The 17,152-nt window shown below is 39.0% G+C and overlaps 1 protein-coding gene across 1 annotated transcript in view; it reads right to left on the reverse strand.

Annotated features, from left to right (window-relative positions):
- Positions 1–9,414: 9,414 nt before the first annotated feature.
- Positions 9,415–17,152, reverse strand: part of MAP3K1 (mitogen-activated protein kinase kinase kinase 1) — a 39,052-nt gene continuing 31,314 nt past the window's right edge. The window contains exons 18-19 of the mRNA XM_014587987.2: positions 16,235–16,366; positions 9,415–12,070 (exon numbers count right to left, since the gene is read on the reverse strand). Coding sequence (XP_014443473.1) covers positions 11,921–12,070; positions 16,235–16,366 — 282 coding nt within the window. The 3' untranslated portion in view covers positions 9,415–11,920. The remainder of the gene's footprint in view (positions 12,071–16,234; positions 16,367–17,152) is intronic.

Raw genomic sequence — 17,152 nt, forward strand, 5'->3', positions numbered from 1 at the left:
AAGAATTAATAAATAACAGAAATAAAATACCATTCTTGCAGCTGCAAAACTCAGCTGTTTTACCCTTAGAGTAAAAGACAAGTAACCTGAATATTATAATGTACTTGGGAGGGAACCAAAAGAAGGCGACTCACGGCTGCTAAAGCATCACAGAACAGAATCGTCTGACTTGGCCTGGCCAGGGTGACTTCCTAGAAAAATTAAGAATGTGTCTTGAAGCACAGGTACAAATGAGTCAGATGAAGAGCGGGACAGAATGTCCTGGTAGAGCAGTGTGTGGGCAAAAGAGATCATGCCTGTGCCGGGAGGTAGCGATGGTTGGTAAGGTTACCTTGGCCATGAGAAAGTGGTAGGTCAGGAGATGGCGGAGTAGCGAGGGCAGACCATGAAACAGATGGACAAAAACGTCCACGTCACACTAAGCATTCGCATTTCCTTCTCTGAGCCGATGCCCTCCATAGACTACTTTCCTTCGCTCTTGCTACTAGCCACACTTCTACATGTTGTTTCCATGTCCACATTTCTCTTACACTCAACCATGATCTTTTTGTTAAAGATTATTTTATTTATGAGAGGGAGAGAAGCACCCTCAGCAGAGTCTGGTCATGCCACAATCCCCTTCCCACATCCCTGGAACGGTCCTTGGCGTTCACCTTTGGAGACTTCAGTCCTTACTTGACATTTGTGTCTTTGCCAGCACTGATCTTTCTTTAAACCTTTCTCCTCTCCTGATTTCCCTGATCCTATGCTCCTAGTTTTCAAAATTGGACCTCTTATCTCTGTTTTGCTTCTTTTCTGCCATAAAATGTTGCCTTCCAGGGTTCTGGTCATGGTCAATGCTCCTCAGACACATTCTCCTTGAGGGGCCTTTCTATTGTTACCCATTACCACTCGTGGCAGATGCCATAAACATGCCTGTTTGTTTTCTTTCTTTTTTTATTTGAAGAGGTTTTTGCTATAGGGTGTGTGTGCTCGCCAGCCAGACAGAGAGAGACAGAGAGACAGAAAGCAAGAAATCACACCCCAGGGTGGATGGCCATGCCACAGTCTCTTCTCCTCCATTCTCCTCTCGGAATCTTGGGCACACATACACACGCACCCAGTGTGAGTTTAAGCCACTGGGTCTGGGACTCGAACCGTGTCGAGTCCAGCGACATAACCATTACGCTAACTGCTGGTCCCCAAACATGCCTGTTTCATGCTCTTTCTACCCAGGTTCCCTGACTGCAGGAGAGTTCTGGCTTTCTGAGATGTGTGTTCAGCTGCTAAGGAGTTTTAGAAAAGTTTGCATTTTCATGACACAGGCACTTTTTCATCCTCCTTTTTTCTTTCCTGGATTGTAGACTAGAGACCAGAGGCATAGCCCAAGAGTAAAAGCCTCATGCTAGAAGTGGGATAGGAAGATAAACAGCAGTGTCGGTGACACCGCAGGCCCCATACACCAGTCCTGGACTGCCTACCTTTTGACTTCTCTTATATGTAAGAGATACGGCTCTGTGTAGTCAAGTCACTTTTACTGGGAGCTGAATATAATCCTAAGTGATACATCAGTGGCTTCAATTATGACATATGTTGACAGCCTCTGCACTTAACTATGTACAACCAAATATCTCTGGCAGTACGGTGTGTATATCCAGTAATACTGGAAACTTCTACTTAAATATCCCCCAGGCAACTTAAATTGAACATATCTGAAGCACATCTTGTCCTCAAATCTAGTTTCTGTGTGGTTTTCTTGTCTCAGCAAATGATACCACCTCCACTCAGGTTGCCAAGCCAGACATTGTTCATCTTCCTCATACCTTCTGCCCAAACCATTCCTACAATCTTTCAGTTCTGCTGTTTTTCTTGCTCAGAAATTACTTTTCCTCCTCATTCTCATGACACTTCCTTTATGTAATTCCTCAATGTCTCCTGGACACTGTAATTGTCTCTTGTATTGCAACTAATTGATCCTTTGAGCTGCTGTAAGAGTGATCTTTCTATAGTACAAACATGGTCATGCCATTCCCTGTCAAAGATTCTTCCTTTTCATTTTTTAAAACAAAAACAAAAACAAAAAAAAACATTTATTGGGACCAGCAGTAAGCGTAATGGCTATGTCGCTGGACTCCCACGTAGTCAACTGCGGTTCAAGTCCTGGACCCGGTGGCTTAAACTCACGCTGGGCGTGTGTGTGTGCGTGCCCAAGATCCCAAGAGGAGAATGGAGAAGGGATTGCGGTGTGGACATCCCCCCGGGGGGTGATTTCTGGCTTTCTATCTCTCTGTCTCTCTCTGTCTTTCTGGTGAGCGCACGCACCCTCTAGCGAAAACCTCTCCCCCCAAAAAAAATTATTTATCTGTTTATTTGTTGTGATTTTCAGGCAGCTGGGTCCGAGACTTGAACTGCTGCCAACTATGTGGAAGTCAGTGCCTCAACCACCATACCACCTGCCAGCCTGCCAAAAATTTTTCAGTATCTCCTCATATTTCTATATTGAGTTGTTGGAAAGTCATGACACACTTTTGCATGGAAACCATAATGTCATGACTCTTCCAACAACTCAGTATTTCTCCTCTATCCTTCCTGTCCCTTTCATCCTAGTTATAACTCTCATCCTTTCACTATGTATAAATGTTGAGAAATCTTATTATCAAATTGGCTTTTAGAAAAAATAGCACTTAGTTATCTCAGAAATAAACTATAGTACAAATTCTAGCATTATAGGAAAAGGAACTTTGGGGGTCTGAAGGATTTGCTCCTTAGCTTAGCTTAGGTTTTTTTTTTTTTTTTTTTTTTTTTTTTTAAAGAGAGATTTTCGCTATAGGGCAGTGCGCTCACAGGAGGGACAGAAAAGAAAGTAAGAAATCATCCCCCAAGGGGTATGGCCATGCCGCAATTTTCTCTCCTCCATTCTCCTCTCAGGATTGTGGGCACGCACCCAGCATTTTAAGCTTGTGGGTCCAGGACTCCAACCATGGTCGACTATGTGGGAGTCCAGTGACGTAATGATTATGCCATCCACTGGTCCCAGCTTAATTTTTTAAAAATTTATTTATTTATATTCATTCACTATACATCATTATAGCATATAAAATGAGGTTTTTCCATCCAGAATACACTGTACATTGGCTCAATCAAGTACATCAACATATGTGTTATTGTCAACAAATAATTTTCCATTTCTTGTTTCCTGTATATTTTGCTTTATTTCCCATCCTCGATTTCCTATCATTCACCCTGTGCCACCTCCCACCCTCCTCTCACAACTGTCTCTGATATCTACTATTGCTTTCTATGCCTTTCCCCCCATTTCCTATCATTCACCCTGTGCCACCTCCCACCCTCCTCTCACAACTGTCTCTGATATCTACTATTGCTTTCTATGCCTTTCCCCCCAACTTTTTATTGATTCACTAAAGATCTTAATTAATCTAAATATTATGAATAGCAAGCACAGCTGATATATACATATCCACAAACACAAGTCTGACTTTAGGCATAAACCTCAGTGAGTAGAATGACATACTATAAAGTAGCACCCAACTGGCACTACATATCTTACTTCAGTCATCAAATTGGTATTTTTTTTTTTTTTTTTGGAGAGGCCTTTTGCTATAGAGCACATGCACTCGTGAGAAAGACAGAGAGACAGAAAGCGACAAATCACCCCCTCCCATTTCTGATCCTCTGCCCTTTCCCACTCTCTTCTCACACTATCTCTGGTGTCTACAGTAGTCTTCCGTTCTTCCACACACATTGTATTGATCACACAATTTCTTAAATAATCTAACTAGTTTCAATAGCAAGTTCAGCTGGTAATTTCAAGAAAGCCTTTTCAACATAAATAAAAAAAATCATAAGGAATGTTGCTTGACACTTAAGCCAGGAAACAGGTTAGGATTCTGTTCCAATGGTAGGTGCATGAACCTATTGACATCTCATGACAGGACACAAATCCTTAAAACCAGACAACAAAGCCTACAAGAAAATAAGCAATGTTTTAGTCAAAAGTCATAAAATTCTATTTCACCCATTCAGTCTCATGACTTAATCTTCTATTGCGGTTCGATTTTTCTGATTACATTCTGGGATATAATATTCAACTCCAGACTTGGCCCTATGATTAAGTAGGCCATTTTCTTGGGTTTTGAACTCTTATTTCTGTGTGTCTGTATTTAAATTTCCTGATATACCACTCCCTTGAGAATTTCTTGAAGATCTAGTCTGGTGCTGGTAAATTCTTTCAGGTTTTGTTTATCTGAGAAGATTCTTGTCTTTTCTTCCCACATGAAGGATAATCTTAAGGGGCACAGTATTCTTGGTTGTAATTGCTTTTCCCTTAACACTTTAAATATATTTTCCCATTCTTTCCTCGCTCGCGTTGTTTCCGATCAGAGGTCTGCTATTATACTGATGGGATATCCTTTGTTGGTAACTTGCCGTTTTTCTCTTAGTCTTAGTATCTTGTCTTTGTCTGTGGTTTTGTTCAATCTGGCTATAATGTGTCTTGGAGAAGATCTTCTTGGGTTGATTCTATTTGGGGTCCTTTGTATTTTTTGGATCTTTGAGTGCCTCTCTAGGTTTGGAAAGTTTTCTTGTAGGATTTCATGTAATAGATAACCAATGCCCTTATGAGTCTCTTCACTTTCTGGGATACCAATTATCCGGATGTTTAGATGTTTGGTGGTATCTAGTATTTCTTGTATATTATTCTCATTTTTTGGGGCCATTTTCTCAGTCTTCATGGTGGATTTTTCAAGGTCAGCAATTTTCCCTTCTACGTCTAAGATTCTGTTTTCTGTATGATCTAATCTGCTTTTAATACTTTCAAGGGAGATTTTGACTTCGTATATTATAGCATTCATCTCTAAGAGGTCCCTTTGATTCTTTTTTAAAGTGTGTAATTCCTCTTTTAGATCTTGCAAGAATTTCCTCACCTCCTGGAACTCATCAGCTACTTTCTAATTTACAAAAAAAAAACAAAATTGTATATCTTTTTTTTTTTTAAAGTCCATTTATTTCTTCCATGAGAGAGAGACACACTCCTAATAGCATCTCCATGTCACTCTCCAGCCATAGTATCAAGCAGCCTAGATCACAGGCATGTGCATATACCTGGTACTTGGCAGGTCCTGGGATAGAAACCCAAGACCTTTCCCATATGGGCTCAATTGTATTACCACTCTACCACCATCCATCCCCCCAGCTTAGCTATCAACTGAGGTCCACAAGGCATGAGCCATAGAAATGTTGGACTGACTACAAAGTGATGAGACTGGCTCCATCCTAGGTAGAGATTTTAGTAACTGTTTTTGCAGACAGTTATCTACTGTAAAATAAAATTCACAAAGCTAACTATAACACTGTGAGAGCATGTCTAAATGCTACAAATGCCCACTTTGTTATATGATGGGCTTTACTGGTAAGCATTTCACATTAGTGCTTAGTATTAGATACTAGCATCTATAATCAACATCTCCACTTTGGTTCGTCTCATATCTTAGAAAAGTCTTAAGTATAGTTTTCAAAGTTGAGATTCCCTCAAATTTTCTACTTTCTTCCTTTCGTTTTGTAAGCCTGGACTCAGGTCAAAAAAGTGGCCAGCCCCAGGCCAATCTAACTCAAAGATGTTTTGTCCACAGTTCTTAAAATAACTTTATTTTCTTTTAAATTAGTTTAAACATTAGAAAGTTGCACAGAGATTTCTAGTTTCTTCTGAAAATGTAGAGGCTGTAGCAATGCTGGGCTTTCATTTTGACCTGGCAGCCATGGCTTCCTTTGAACATGACCTTGACACAAACTCTCAGGTCTGCCGTAAGCCTTGCTAGAGACACTTCTCATCCCACAGGTGTTTGAGTCTGTGATCTTTGGGTCACTCATTCACACAGGTATATACTGTGTGTCCAGTACTGTTCTGGCCATTTGCATGGGCTCTCTTCTAATGACACTGTAATTTTCACTTGATAGAGACAGAAATGGAGTATCAGAAAGTCAAAATGGGACTTACATAGCTGAAAAGAGACAGAACCAGATATATCCCAGGTGCCATTTCAGGTTCTGTCGTCACTGGACCCATTATCATCGCCTCTTTTGAAAGGCTCATCCGTTCCTCCCTTATGCCAATTCAACCTGAGAATTATGCTTACAGTCCAACAAAAAGCCAACAAATCTAGAAACTGTCACAATATAGAAAGATGGCTATTTGTCTAACTTTCCAATACCATCTCCCTTGATGACTGTAGTATTTCATGCATTTTGATTTGTAACAAGTAATTACCACATCAGTTCAAAAATGCAACCAATGGCATTTCCACATGAGCATATACCACAATATCTTTCTAAATTTTGTATGACCTACATTTAATAATTTTATAACATTATTGTTACTTACATAGAATCAGGAAACAAAGGATTTTTAAAAATTAATTTTATTATTTTTTAATTTGACCAGAAACAGACAGAAAGAAGGAAAGTGACAAAGCAAGTTGCCAGGTTCAGGACCTGACTGTGGTTGGTCACATGGAATCAGCACCTTAACCACCACAGCACCAGCTGGCCCTGAGATTTTATTTTCTAATTGCCAGAAGGTGTGTGCACTTGTCAGAGAGACAGAGAGAGAGGGAGAGAGCACTCCTAATGGGGAATGGTCACAACGAAGTCTCCATTTCTTCCTACTGCACACACACACAGCCAGTGTATTTTTCAAGCCACTATAGTCAGGATTTGAACCATGATCAGCCATGTGGAATCCGGTTTTCTTAATCAGTAGCCTATAGGGATAGCCCAATTTTTAAAAATTTATGCAAAGTAGAAAAATGTTTTCAAAGTTAACATTTTTCTGAAGTGAAAGAAGTGTATCCTTTTACAAAAATATCTAAACCTATTTAAAAATATACAGCTTAAATGAAATTATTCAGAAATTTGGGAACAAATGTTGACACACAAAATATCTTCTGAATTCAGTGACATTAACTATCTCGCAGGGTTGGGTCATCTGATATCTGATTACGTTTGATGTGAGAAATGACTGCTGAGCCAAAATATAAAGGATAAAAAGTGGAACAGAAAGAGCAACTCACAAACACGACACAGACTAAAACATGAGGCAGATTGAGTTGCTCACTGTTCTGGAATTGCAGAATGATTGAAACTATTTCATTTTCTTATTAGTCACGAGTATAAACACTGTGCTCCACAGGACGCCTGACAAATAGTAGGTGGTGAATTAATCTTTATTTCCCTTCTCAACAGTTTATAAGACAGTTATGCTTTTTTTATACCACAATATAAAAAAGAGCTGTGTGAACAGAATCAATTGTTTAATATATGACGCCTGGGAACATTATTTGTAGGAAAATGTGTAACATGTCAAACAACATGATAGTCAAAAAGGGGTATAATTTTCATTTAAGATGAAAATAACTTAATTTTCTTAAAAAGTCTGTCCTTTATGTCAAAAAGCTTTTGGATGTTGAATGTGGGGGAAGCTCTATTTAAAAGGGAGTATATGGAAATCTCTATACATTCTGCAAAACTTGTCTTTGAAACTGCTCTAAAAAAATAAAGACTACTGGGGCCAAGGGATGGCAGTGGTTGTGCAACTGGACCTACATGGGGAAGGTCCTATGTTTGCATCCTGCAATCTCCTTGTGTATGTTGGGTGCACATACTTATGCTTGTGGTCCAGGATGTGGCACAGACGTAGACTGCAGCATGGGAACCCTGTTGGGGGTATCCTCTCTCTTTATTTTATCCAGTCAAAGCAAAAGTGAATTGGCCAGGAGCAAAGGTAATGGCAACAGTTTTTCTGGATGCTCAAGGCATTGCTGATTTTCTGGAGGGCCAAAGAACGATACCATCTGCTTGTGAGAGTGCTGTGAGAAAGTCAGCCAAAGCTTTAACAGAACAGTGCCAGGAAAGCTTCACCAGAGACTTCTACCGGGACAATGCTCCTGCTCATTGCTCTCCTCAATTGAGGGCAATTTTGTGAGTTTCAATGAGAAATAATTAGGCACCCACTTTACAGTCCTGACTTGGCTTCTGACTTTTGTTTTCTAATCTTAAAACATCTTTGAACGGCACCCATATTTCTGCAGTTAATAGTGTAAAAAAAGACTGCATTGAAATGCTTAAATTCCTGGGACCCTTGGTTCTTCAGTAATGAACTAAATGGTACCATTACTTACAAAAGTGTTTTGAACTTGATGGAGTTTAGTTGGACAATAAAGCTTTTATTTTTATCTTTTAATTCCAGTTTTCCACAAAGTTTTTGAAGTCTCTGCATGTCTATATACCTGTGGGTTTATGTATGTGTGCAAAACTGTATATATATCCATATATATTCTATTCTAAGAATAATCGTGGCTTGCTAAGGAGAAGCCAGCCCTCAAAAGCTGCCACTGGCCAAATCTGCAATTTGTACAAATATGCAAGATGTGACAAATACATGGAAGAGAAAGCTCTTCCTTATAGCAAAATGCCAACTAATAGTAAATATAGAAAGAAAAGAGAAATTATTGGGTTGGCAGGAAGGTCATGATACATTTTTGCATTGAAAAACACGTTATGACTTTCCTGATGACCTAATAGAAAAATCACCATATGGCAACTCTCAGTAATTCAGGCAGGACAGCTAAGAGCAGGGAGCTAAAACAGGATGAGCAATGGGACATTTATGTAGTCTGAAAGTTACGAACCCCACAGAATATTTAATGTAACAGTGGATTTTCTTTATGAAGGAAAAAAAAAGAGTAACTTTACAGCACTAATTGCAGTATCACCAGTAATGGGAAAAACTGACCTTATATACTTCCTGACAGGATGTACCAAGAAGAGCACATCATTAGCTGCGATGCTCATGTCAAACATGTATACTCTGGGGGGCCAGCAAGTGGTGTGGTGGTTGTGGCACTGGATTCTCATTTGGCTGGCTATGGTTCCAATCTTGGACCTGGCAACTGGAAACTCACACCAGGTGTGTGTGCCTGCGTGCCCCAAATCCCAGGAGAATGGAGAAGGGATTGCAGTATGGCCAGTGGGGGCTGATTTCTCATGTTCTCTCTGTCTCTCTCTGTATCTCTGGTGAGTTAATGTGCCCTCTTAAAAAAAAAAAGGCATAGTCTAAATCTAATCCTGAGGAAGCACCAGACACTCAAATTGAGAGGTTTTATAAACAACCCATAATCTTAAAAAAATACTAAGGCCACAAAGGTCAAGGAAGAACTGAAGAATGGGTCTATGAATGGATCAAGTGATACTGAAGCAACATGACAACTAAGAGGAACATGTGACCCAGGTCTGGATCCTCTTGCTATAAAGGTCATAACTGGGATGGGGTCCTTGGGTGAAGGGTGTATGGGCATTCTCTGTGGTAATCTTGAAATATTTTTCTAAGTAAAAAATTATTTCAAAATAAAGGTAACAGTTAACTTTGTTCAAAAACTTTTATTTACTATAAAGACAAAACACCAAAATAGGTACAAATACTATAAAATTGTTCAATGGGGTAAAAATTTTAATTAAAATATCTTGATATATTTAAAATAACAAAGGATACACTTAAGCCAAATTTTCTTAACCCAGAGATTTTTTTTTTTCTTTTTTGTAACATTTGCTTACACAGTAAGGTGCTAATAGAAGTTAGCCCTTAAGCCCTGGAAGTCTTAGGAATCATAGTCATACAGCAAATATAATTTCATTGTGAAAGTGAACTTTGGTAGAAGAAAAATCTATAGGACACCTGAGGTAGTAGAAACTGGAATAAACAGCAGTAGACGTTATTTACAACTTGAGTACCAAATAACATTACAAACACAAAAATAATTACACAATACAATTTTCAGTCCAGCTTTGATCCAAAGAAAATAAGAATATTACATCACATTTGCATTGAAAACAAAACAAAAAACAAAACACCACAATTACCAGCAAGCTGAGGGAACTGCAAACAAACTCAAACACAATGGATTTTGATATCTAGAGACAGTTTGAGTTTGAAATGTGGTGGGCATGGTGATCTACAAAGTAATACTGATTAGCTGAGGTTCCTCAGTTTACACAGTTTACATTTCTGTCAGATACAGTATTAATCTGACCAATGATCTTCCAGTACATAAAATGGCAAGAGTGCATCCTTTAAAGCTTGCACACGAGAGACTTGGAAACAATCTTATTAGAACTGTGAAAATTCTAAGTAGTCAAAAAAAAAAAAAAGAAAGTCAAGTACAAACACATTTAGAGCTACCAAACTTCACATTTCTGTACTATTTTTAACTCTTCAAATATTGCCAATCTTCCAAAATAAAGGAATGTAAAATTTCACTAAGAAACATTCACATAAAAAACCTGCCTTTTAAAAATTATAAGCAACATATCCCTGTAAACTTATTGTGTAACTTATTATACTTCCAATTTGTGTTGTACATTTTAAATGTACTCTACATAGCTTATTTAGTTTATCCTGAGTCTTTGAGAATAACCAATTCTATTTCACACTGGCTTCTGAAGAGTTAAAACTTAACATCTCAAAGTTGTATTTAACAGTTAATCAGTACTTGATTTAAAAGACTCACACGGAAAAAAGATAAAGGAGCTACCATTTTCCTTCAGGATTCCATGCATCTGAAGTCAACTCCAGACTAAAACCTTTAGATAATTGTGTAAAAGCCAAGAAATTAATGTGTAAATGAAATACATTTACACTTCTCTCTCTAAACAAATTTCCCAAGGTTAAAGCAAATTTATTGTGTAAAAACATTACTGACTGGTAGCTGAGTCATTAAGTTAAATTCACTGTTCTTTAATTATGTACCAGCCAGGCCTACCATAAGAGATGATACATGGTAGAAGGAAAACAGCAGTTCCATGTTATCATCTGTGAGGACAGCAGATGATGGACTGTTACATGCACAGTAAGACTTAGATGTTGTGAAGTTTCCTACAGTGTGACAAAAGAAACTGAAACACTACAAATGAAGTCAAATTTCAAGGTAATCTTAATCTTGGTTGTGAGCTGCATCACGGAGAACAGTCGATTTTCAGTTAATTTATATTTAACCTGCACAATAAGAGCAGTGGCTGACTCAGTGTAGGTAGTACTTTATCATATTCCAATTTAAAACACAAACACTATTAAATCTGTATTTAAAAAACCCTTGCAATAGCAAGATAATTAATCAACTCTAGTTCACACCTAATTTTATTTTATTTTATTTTTTTCTGGTTTGAAACGATCACCTTTCCCTGAATATTAAACAAAAATGAAGGTGAAATGAAAATACAGAACCATAATTTCCAAAAACGAAATGAATGGGCCAACAGTAAAATGCACGATGAACCACAGTTGTCCAGCCATTTAAAAAAATAAAGGTCAACTGTGAGTCAAAAGAACTTATCAACTTTAAAAAATATATGTATTTACTGCTACTCATAGCATGACCTAAAAGAGGCAGATACTGATTTTTATAGCCAGTGACCAAAAAAGAAAAAACAAAAAAACCCAACGGAATTACAGAACCCCCTGCTCGTGATCACTATATGAAATGGAAGAATAACTGAAACATTAAAATAGATCCTGAGCCCCTCAGCTGCTAATATTGCTGAAAAAGTGCTCAAAACAAAACAAAACAAAACAACAAATCCAAAACACTATGCTTCTGTTATTTAGTCATGCAAACTTCATTGCTTTCTTGTTTACCTAGGGCCAGTTCTTTGAAGGCACGGTTTACAGTTTCTGCACGAGTTGTAGACTTTTGCATACTGAGCTTAGGTACAGATTATGATTTGTCAATCACATACTTAGGTAAGGGTTCCCCACTGGCCTCATTCATAGCTGTTCAGTGGCATGAAGGCCAGCAGATTATCAGTGTGGTTCCCCACAGAAGTTTTTTCTCTTGTTGAGCATCCAGTCTCTATCACAGTTTATCTGTAAAATTGGCTACCACGTAGTACGGAAGACAGGATGCTTCAGTAGCTCTCTTGACGGAGGTCTGTCCTGAGGCTGAAGTTCTAAACAACGAAGAGCTACATCTCGTAAACCAGGAGACAGATGTGAAGGGATTGATGGAGCAGTAGTTGCACTAGCAATCTGTAGGAGAGAAGGACAGGTCATTGAACTTTTCCACAATTACAACTTCTAATAATATGTGTGTGTACATTTCATAACCTTTGCATGTGTATCCTGAACACAGAGGAACTGCAGAAGTGGGAGGACTTTCTACTATCAAGAAGTCTGGAAAACTCACCCACTGGTTAGTTTTCTTACTTTTTTTTAGTTTTTGCTGTGGGGTGCATGTGTGTGCTAGAGAGAGACAGACAGAAAGAAAGAAAGAAAGAAAGAAAGAAAGAAAGAGGAAGAGGGAGAGACAGAGAGAGAAAGTGAGAAATCAACCATCAGGAGAGATGGTCATACTGCAATCCCTTTTCCATTCTACTCTTGGGATTTTGAGCATGCATGCACAAGTGTTCAGCATGTTTTTAAATTCATCATGTCTGGGACTTGAACCACGAAGTTAGCCATGTGGGATCCAGCCACCTAAACCATCACACCAGTTGGTTAGTCTAAGGAGATTTCTTCTTGGGATCTTCAAGTTTCATGATTTTAGAAGTTGATCAAATATATTCTATTTAGATGGATTCACAGTTTTCCTTATTGTCTCAAGCAAACAAAGCTAAGTACAAAAAAATGATCAGGTAGGAAAAGTATTTATTCAAGTAAATTCCATTTCCCTCAGAACCACGCTCTGAGATGGTTTGTTATTTCACTTCATTGTATGCTTCCTATTTTTCAGCACAGAAAACTACTCAGGGTGAAGAAGACTAACCCTGGCCAGTCAATCTATATAGAATGCAGGAAACAAAACTGCATTGATTTTTCTCTTCAATATTAGATAAATCCTAATTCTTGGTATCAAACACACTATAAAGAACTGATTTTTTTTTGATAAATTAAGTTAGAAATGAAGCTAAGTGATTTAAATTCATCTAATCACAAGAAAACTCTCTTCCCTTTCCTTATCCCAGGACAATTTCATGGACTCACAAGTAAAACTAATGTAAAATAATATAAAGAAAAATTCTAAAAGGTCTGTGATTCATAATATACCCAGTTGATACATACATATATATATATATATATATATACACACCCCACATACACAAAAATACAAAGCAAAAATGAAATTTTCCCTTCCCCTCCCCAAGTGTAATGAATCACTGAAAACAATATGTGCTTCTTTTGTGAAAAAATAAAGGCCCACATGTTCATATCTTAGATTTTCTTTTCTTTTAGAATTATTTTTAAAATTTAACTTTATTTAAATTTGACTAGAGAGGGAGGGAATGATGGAGGGAGAGACAGGGAGAGAGAGAGAGAGAGAGAAAGTGAGAAAGCAAGCCACCATGTCTGGAACTCAAACTGCAGTCAACCACGTGGGAGTCCAGTGCCCTTAACCACCACGTTACCTGTTGGCCCCCTTAGATTTTAAGCATCTACAGGGACCAGCAGATGGCATAATGTTATGTTGCTGGACTCTTACGTTGTTGACTGCGGTTCGATTCTTGGACCCAGTAGTTGAAAACACAATGGGCAGGTGTGCATGAGCGCCCAAGATCCTAAGAGGAGAATGGAGGAGAAGGGACTGGCCATCGCCCTGGGAGGTGATTTCTTGCTTTCTTTTTTTTCTTTTTGAGAGGTTTTCACTATAGGGCGTGTGCGCTCACCAGACAGACAGAGAGAGACAGAGAGACAGAAAGTGAGAAATCACCCCCCAGGGGGGATGGCCACACCGCAATCCTTTCTCCTCCACTCTCCTCTCAGGATCTTGGGCACGCACGCACACACGCCTGGCGTGAGTTTTAAGCCGCCAGGTCCGGGACGCGAACCGCAGTTGACTACGTGGGAATCCAGCGACATAGCCATTACGCTAACTGCTGGTCCCGTGATTTCTTGCTTTCTTTCTGTCTCTCCATCAAGCACACACGCCCCATAGCAAAAATCTTTCTAAAAAAAAATGCAAATAAAACATCTATAAACTATCACCTTATATGCCTTTCTTTATTCACTTAATATAACTCACAGCATCCTCTAAAGCAACATATTTAAATGTGTTTAAGAAAGCTGGTTTTCTATTTGTCATACTTCCAAAGACCTCAAAGTATTTACTGGAAGTTAAGAAAACTGAAAGTGTTACAGTATAATTCTCTTTAAACTCTACCTATGGCGCAGAGTAGAGTGAAATCTGAAAATCACATTTCTGTTTGTTTTGGGGCTTTCACCGAAACTATGAAAATACCATCAAACTTTCAAGCTAATCTGAGCCAGGAGTATTAAGCCACTTTGTGGAAGGAACAAAGATAAATTAGACATTAGTAAATCTCAAAGAGACCCAGAGTTTGAAAAAGGAGGTAAGATAGGAACATGGATTAGTAAGGCCAACACAGGTACATAGTGAAGGTCATGGGAGTCTGGGGAAGGAGCAGATGGTGTGTGTGTGTGTGCGTGTGCGTGTGTGTGTGTGTAAATACCCAAGGAGCAGCAGTAGAGTCCTGATGAGAATCAGAATTTGAACCACGAAAAGAAGGGACATGACAGTATGGAAGAACAGAGGAAAACAGAGTAAAGATGCAAGAAAGGTACTGCTAGAGAGGTGACTGAGCACGATTTTTAAGTGTGGGGAGGACTCCAGGAGGCTGTGGGAGGTGAGAAGAGCCTGGGCCAGCCCAGAGGGTTAATACCAGCTGCTTCATATGGAGAGACAGAGGGCTGACAAAGGCCCAGATATTATCTTTATAATAATCCCATGAAATAGGTTCTATTACTGTACTTAATCTACAAATGGGAAAATGAAGATCAGACCAAAAAGTAAATTTTCATATGGTCACATGGCAATTAAGGTGTAGAGCTAGGGTTTGAAACCAGGTCTGCGTGACTCCAAAGTCCGTACTTTCAACCATCACGTGCCTACTCTAATGCTAAAAATTTCAACCATTATTCCAATATTTTACAGGAGAGAATAGATGAGTTGTAAAAAGGAAGAAAAGGATTTGGAAACTCATTTGGGTGTAAATTTTTTTTTTTTTTTTGCTATAGGGCGTGTACACACGCCAGACAGAGAGACAGAAAGCCAGAAATCACTCCCAGGGGGTATGGCTACGCCGCAATCCCTTCTCCTCTTGGGATCTTGGGCATGCACGCACATACGCCCGGCATGAGTTTTAAGCCACCAGGTCCGGGACGCGAACTGCGGTCGACTACATGGGAGTCCAGCGACATAGCCATTATGCTAACTGCTGGTCCCATGGGTGTGAATTTTTAAACAGAAATTATTTTATTTTATTTATCATTATTCTTTTATTGTGTTTTATTTTAAATTTACTACAGGGCTTGTGTGCTTACCAGAGAGAGAGAGAGAGAGGAAAAGTGAGAAAGCAAGCCACCAGGTCTGGGACTTGAACTGGGGCCTGCCATGTGGGAGTCCAGTGCCTTAATCACCATGCCACCTGCTGGTCTTTTGGGTGTGAATTTTTTAACACAGAAAAGAGTATCTTTGGGTAGGTGGCATGGTGGTTAAGGCACTAGATCCCACACGGATGACTTTGTGGTTTGAATTCTGGATCCCACGGCTTGAAAAACACACCAGGTGCATGTATGTGTGTCCCCAAAATTCTAAGAGAATGGAGGAGAAAAGACTGTGGTGTGGCTATCACCCCTGGGGAATTAATTCTCATTTCCTCCCTCACCTGCTGTGAGCTCATGTGCTCTATGGGGAATGGGGAGAAAGGAAGAAAAAGAAAAGAAAAGCAGTAACTTAAATATTTTTTTATGAACTGTGCAGATGAACTGTGCAGTAGCCCATGTGAGAACTGGCTCCCTTAACCACAAGTCCACAGGGCTGGCCTGTAAATGAAATTTTAAAAATATTTTTTAATTGTGTACAATACGTGAAAGGCTTCAGATTTTAAAGTGATAGGTGTACATGTAAAAAGATGTACATCTCTCTCTCAGGAGTAATGACTGAGCATTTGTCTAACTTTATAGAGCATAATAACCTTGTATAAGCAGAATTGATTATTCATGCTACCAGCATTCATAAAACCATATAAATTCCTGGAGATAAATGAATATATTTATTTCAAGGAAGATATACCTTCATGTTAGATTAGTGAGAACCACTGATTGCTACGGAAAACACGTGAGAATCTGCTTCCTGCCAATTTTAGCACCAAGAAGTAATTTTTATCTCATACTTACCTTAAATATCAAAGCAAGATGATTGGAGTGTTTTTCTGCATTCCAAGGTGGTTTTGCACAAGCCATTTCTATAATAGCACAGCCAACACTCCATACATCACAGCTCCTACCATACTGCTGACCTCTCAGTACCTAAAATAAAGCACAGTTCATTTAAAAAGATGACTCATTTTAAAAAAGGATAGTAGTTTTTTTTACTTTGGAGCAAAACAATAGTACAAGTAGCAATTATGCTGACTATCTGCTATCTCATTTACTTCATGAACTTGCTTACTTTCCCATGTGGCACAAAGTATTTTGGAGAACTGTGAGGTTCTGAAGGAGAGTCAGAATTTCAAAGCAGTCCAGTATTCATAGTAAACTATGGGGTATGAGGATAGCAAGTAGCCACAGATGAGCATGAGGAGCTATGAACACCACAGAAGAGGCTGAGTTCAGAAGAGCGACACCTGAACTTCTTCCTCTATTGAGAAATCCTGCCTCTGCGTCAACATTTCCCTTCCAGCATAATTTTTTTTTGAGAGGTTTTTTGCTACAGGGCGCGTGTGCTCGCCAGACAGACAGAGAGAGACAGAGAGACAGAAAGCAGGAAATCACCCCCCCGGGGGGTGGGTGGCCACACGGCAATCCCTTCTCCTCCATTCTCCTTTCAGGATCTTGGGCACGCACGCACACGCACCCAGCGTTGAGTTTAAGCCACCGGGTCCGGGACTCAAACCGCAGTCGACTACGTGGGAGTCCAGCGACATAGCCATTACGCTAACTGCTGGTCCCCCAGAATAATTTTTTAAAAATTTCTATTATGTGCACTTTGGGTGACTACAATAAAAACACTATAAATTATTCAATAATTTTTGTTACAAATAGACTTTAAGAAAACCCATTTAAACTTATCCTTTTGAATTTTGTTAAGACAAA

The sequence above is a fragment of the Tupaia chinensis genome, unplaced genomic scaffold (assembly GCF_000334495.1).
Source record: "Tupaia chinensis unplaced genomic scaffold, TupChi_1.0 Scaffold000251_1, whole genome shotgun sequence".
NCBI classification, from domain to species: Eukaryota; Metazoa; Chordata; class Mammalia; order Scandentia; family Tupaiidae; genus Tupaia; species Tupaia belangeri.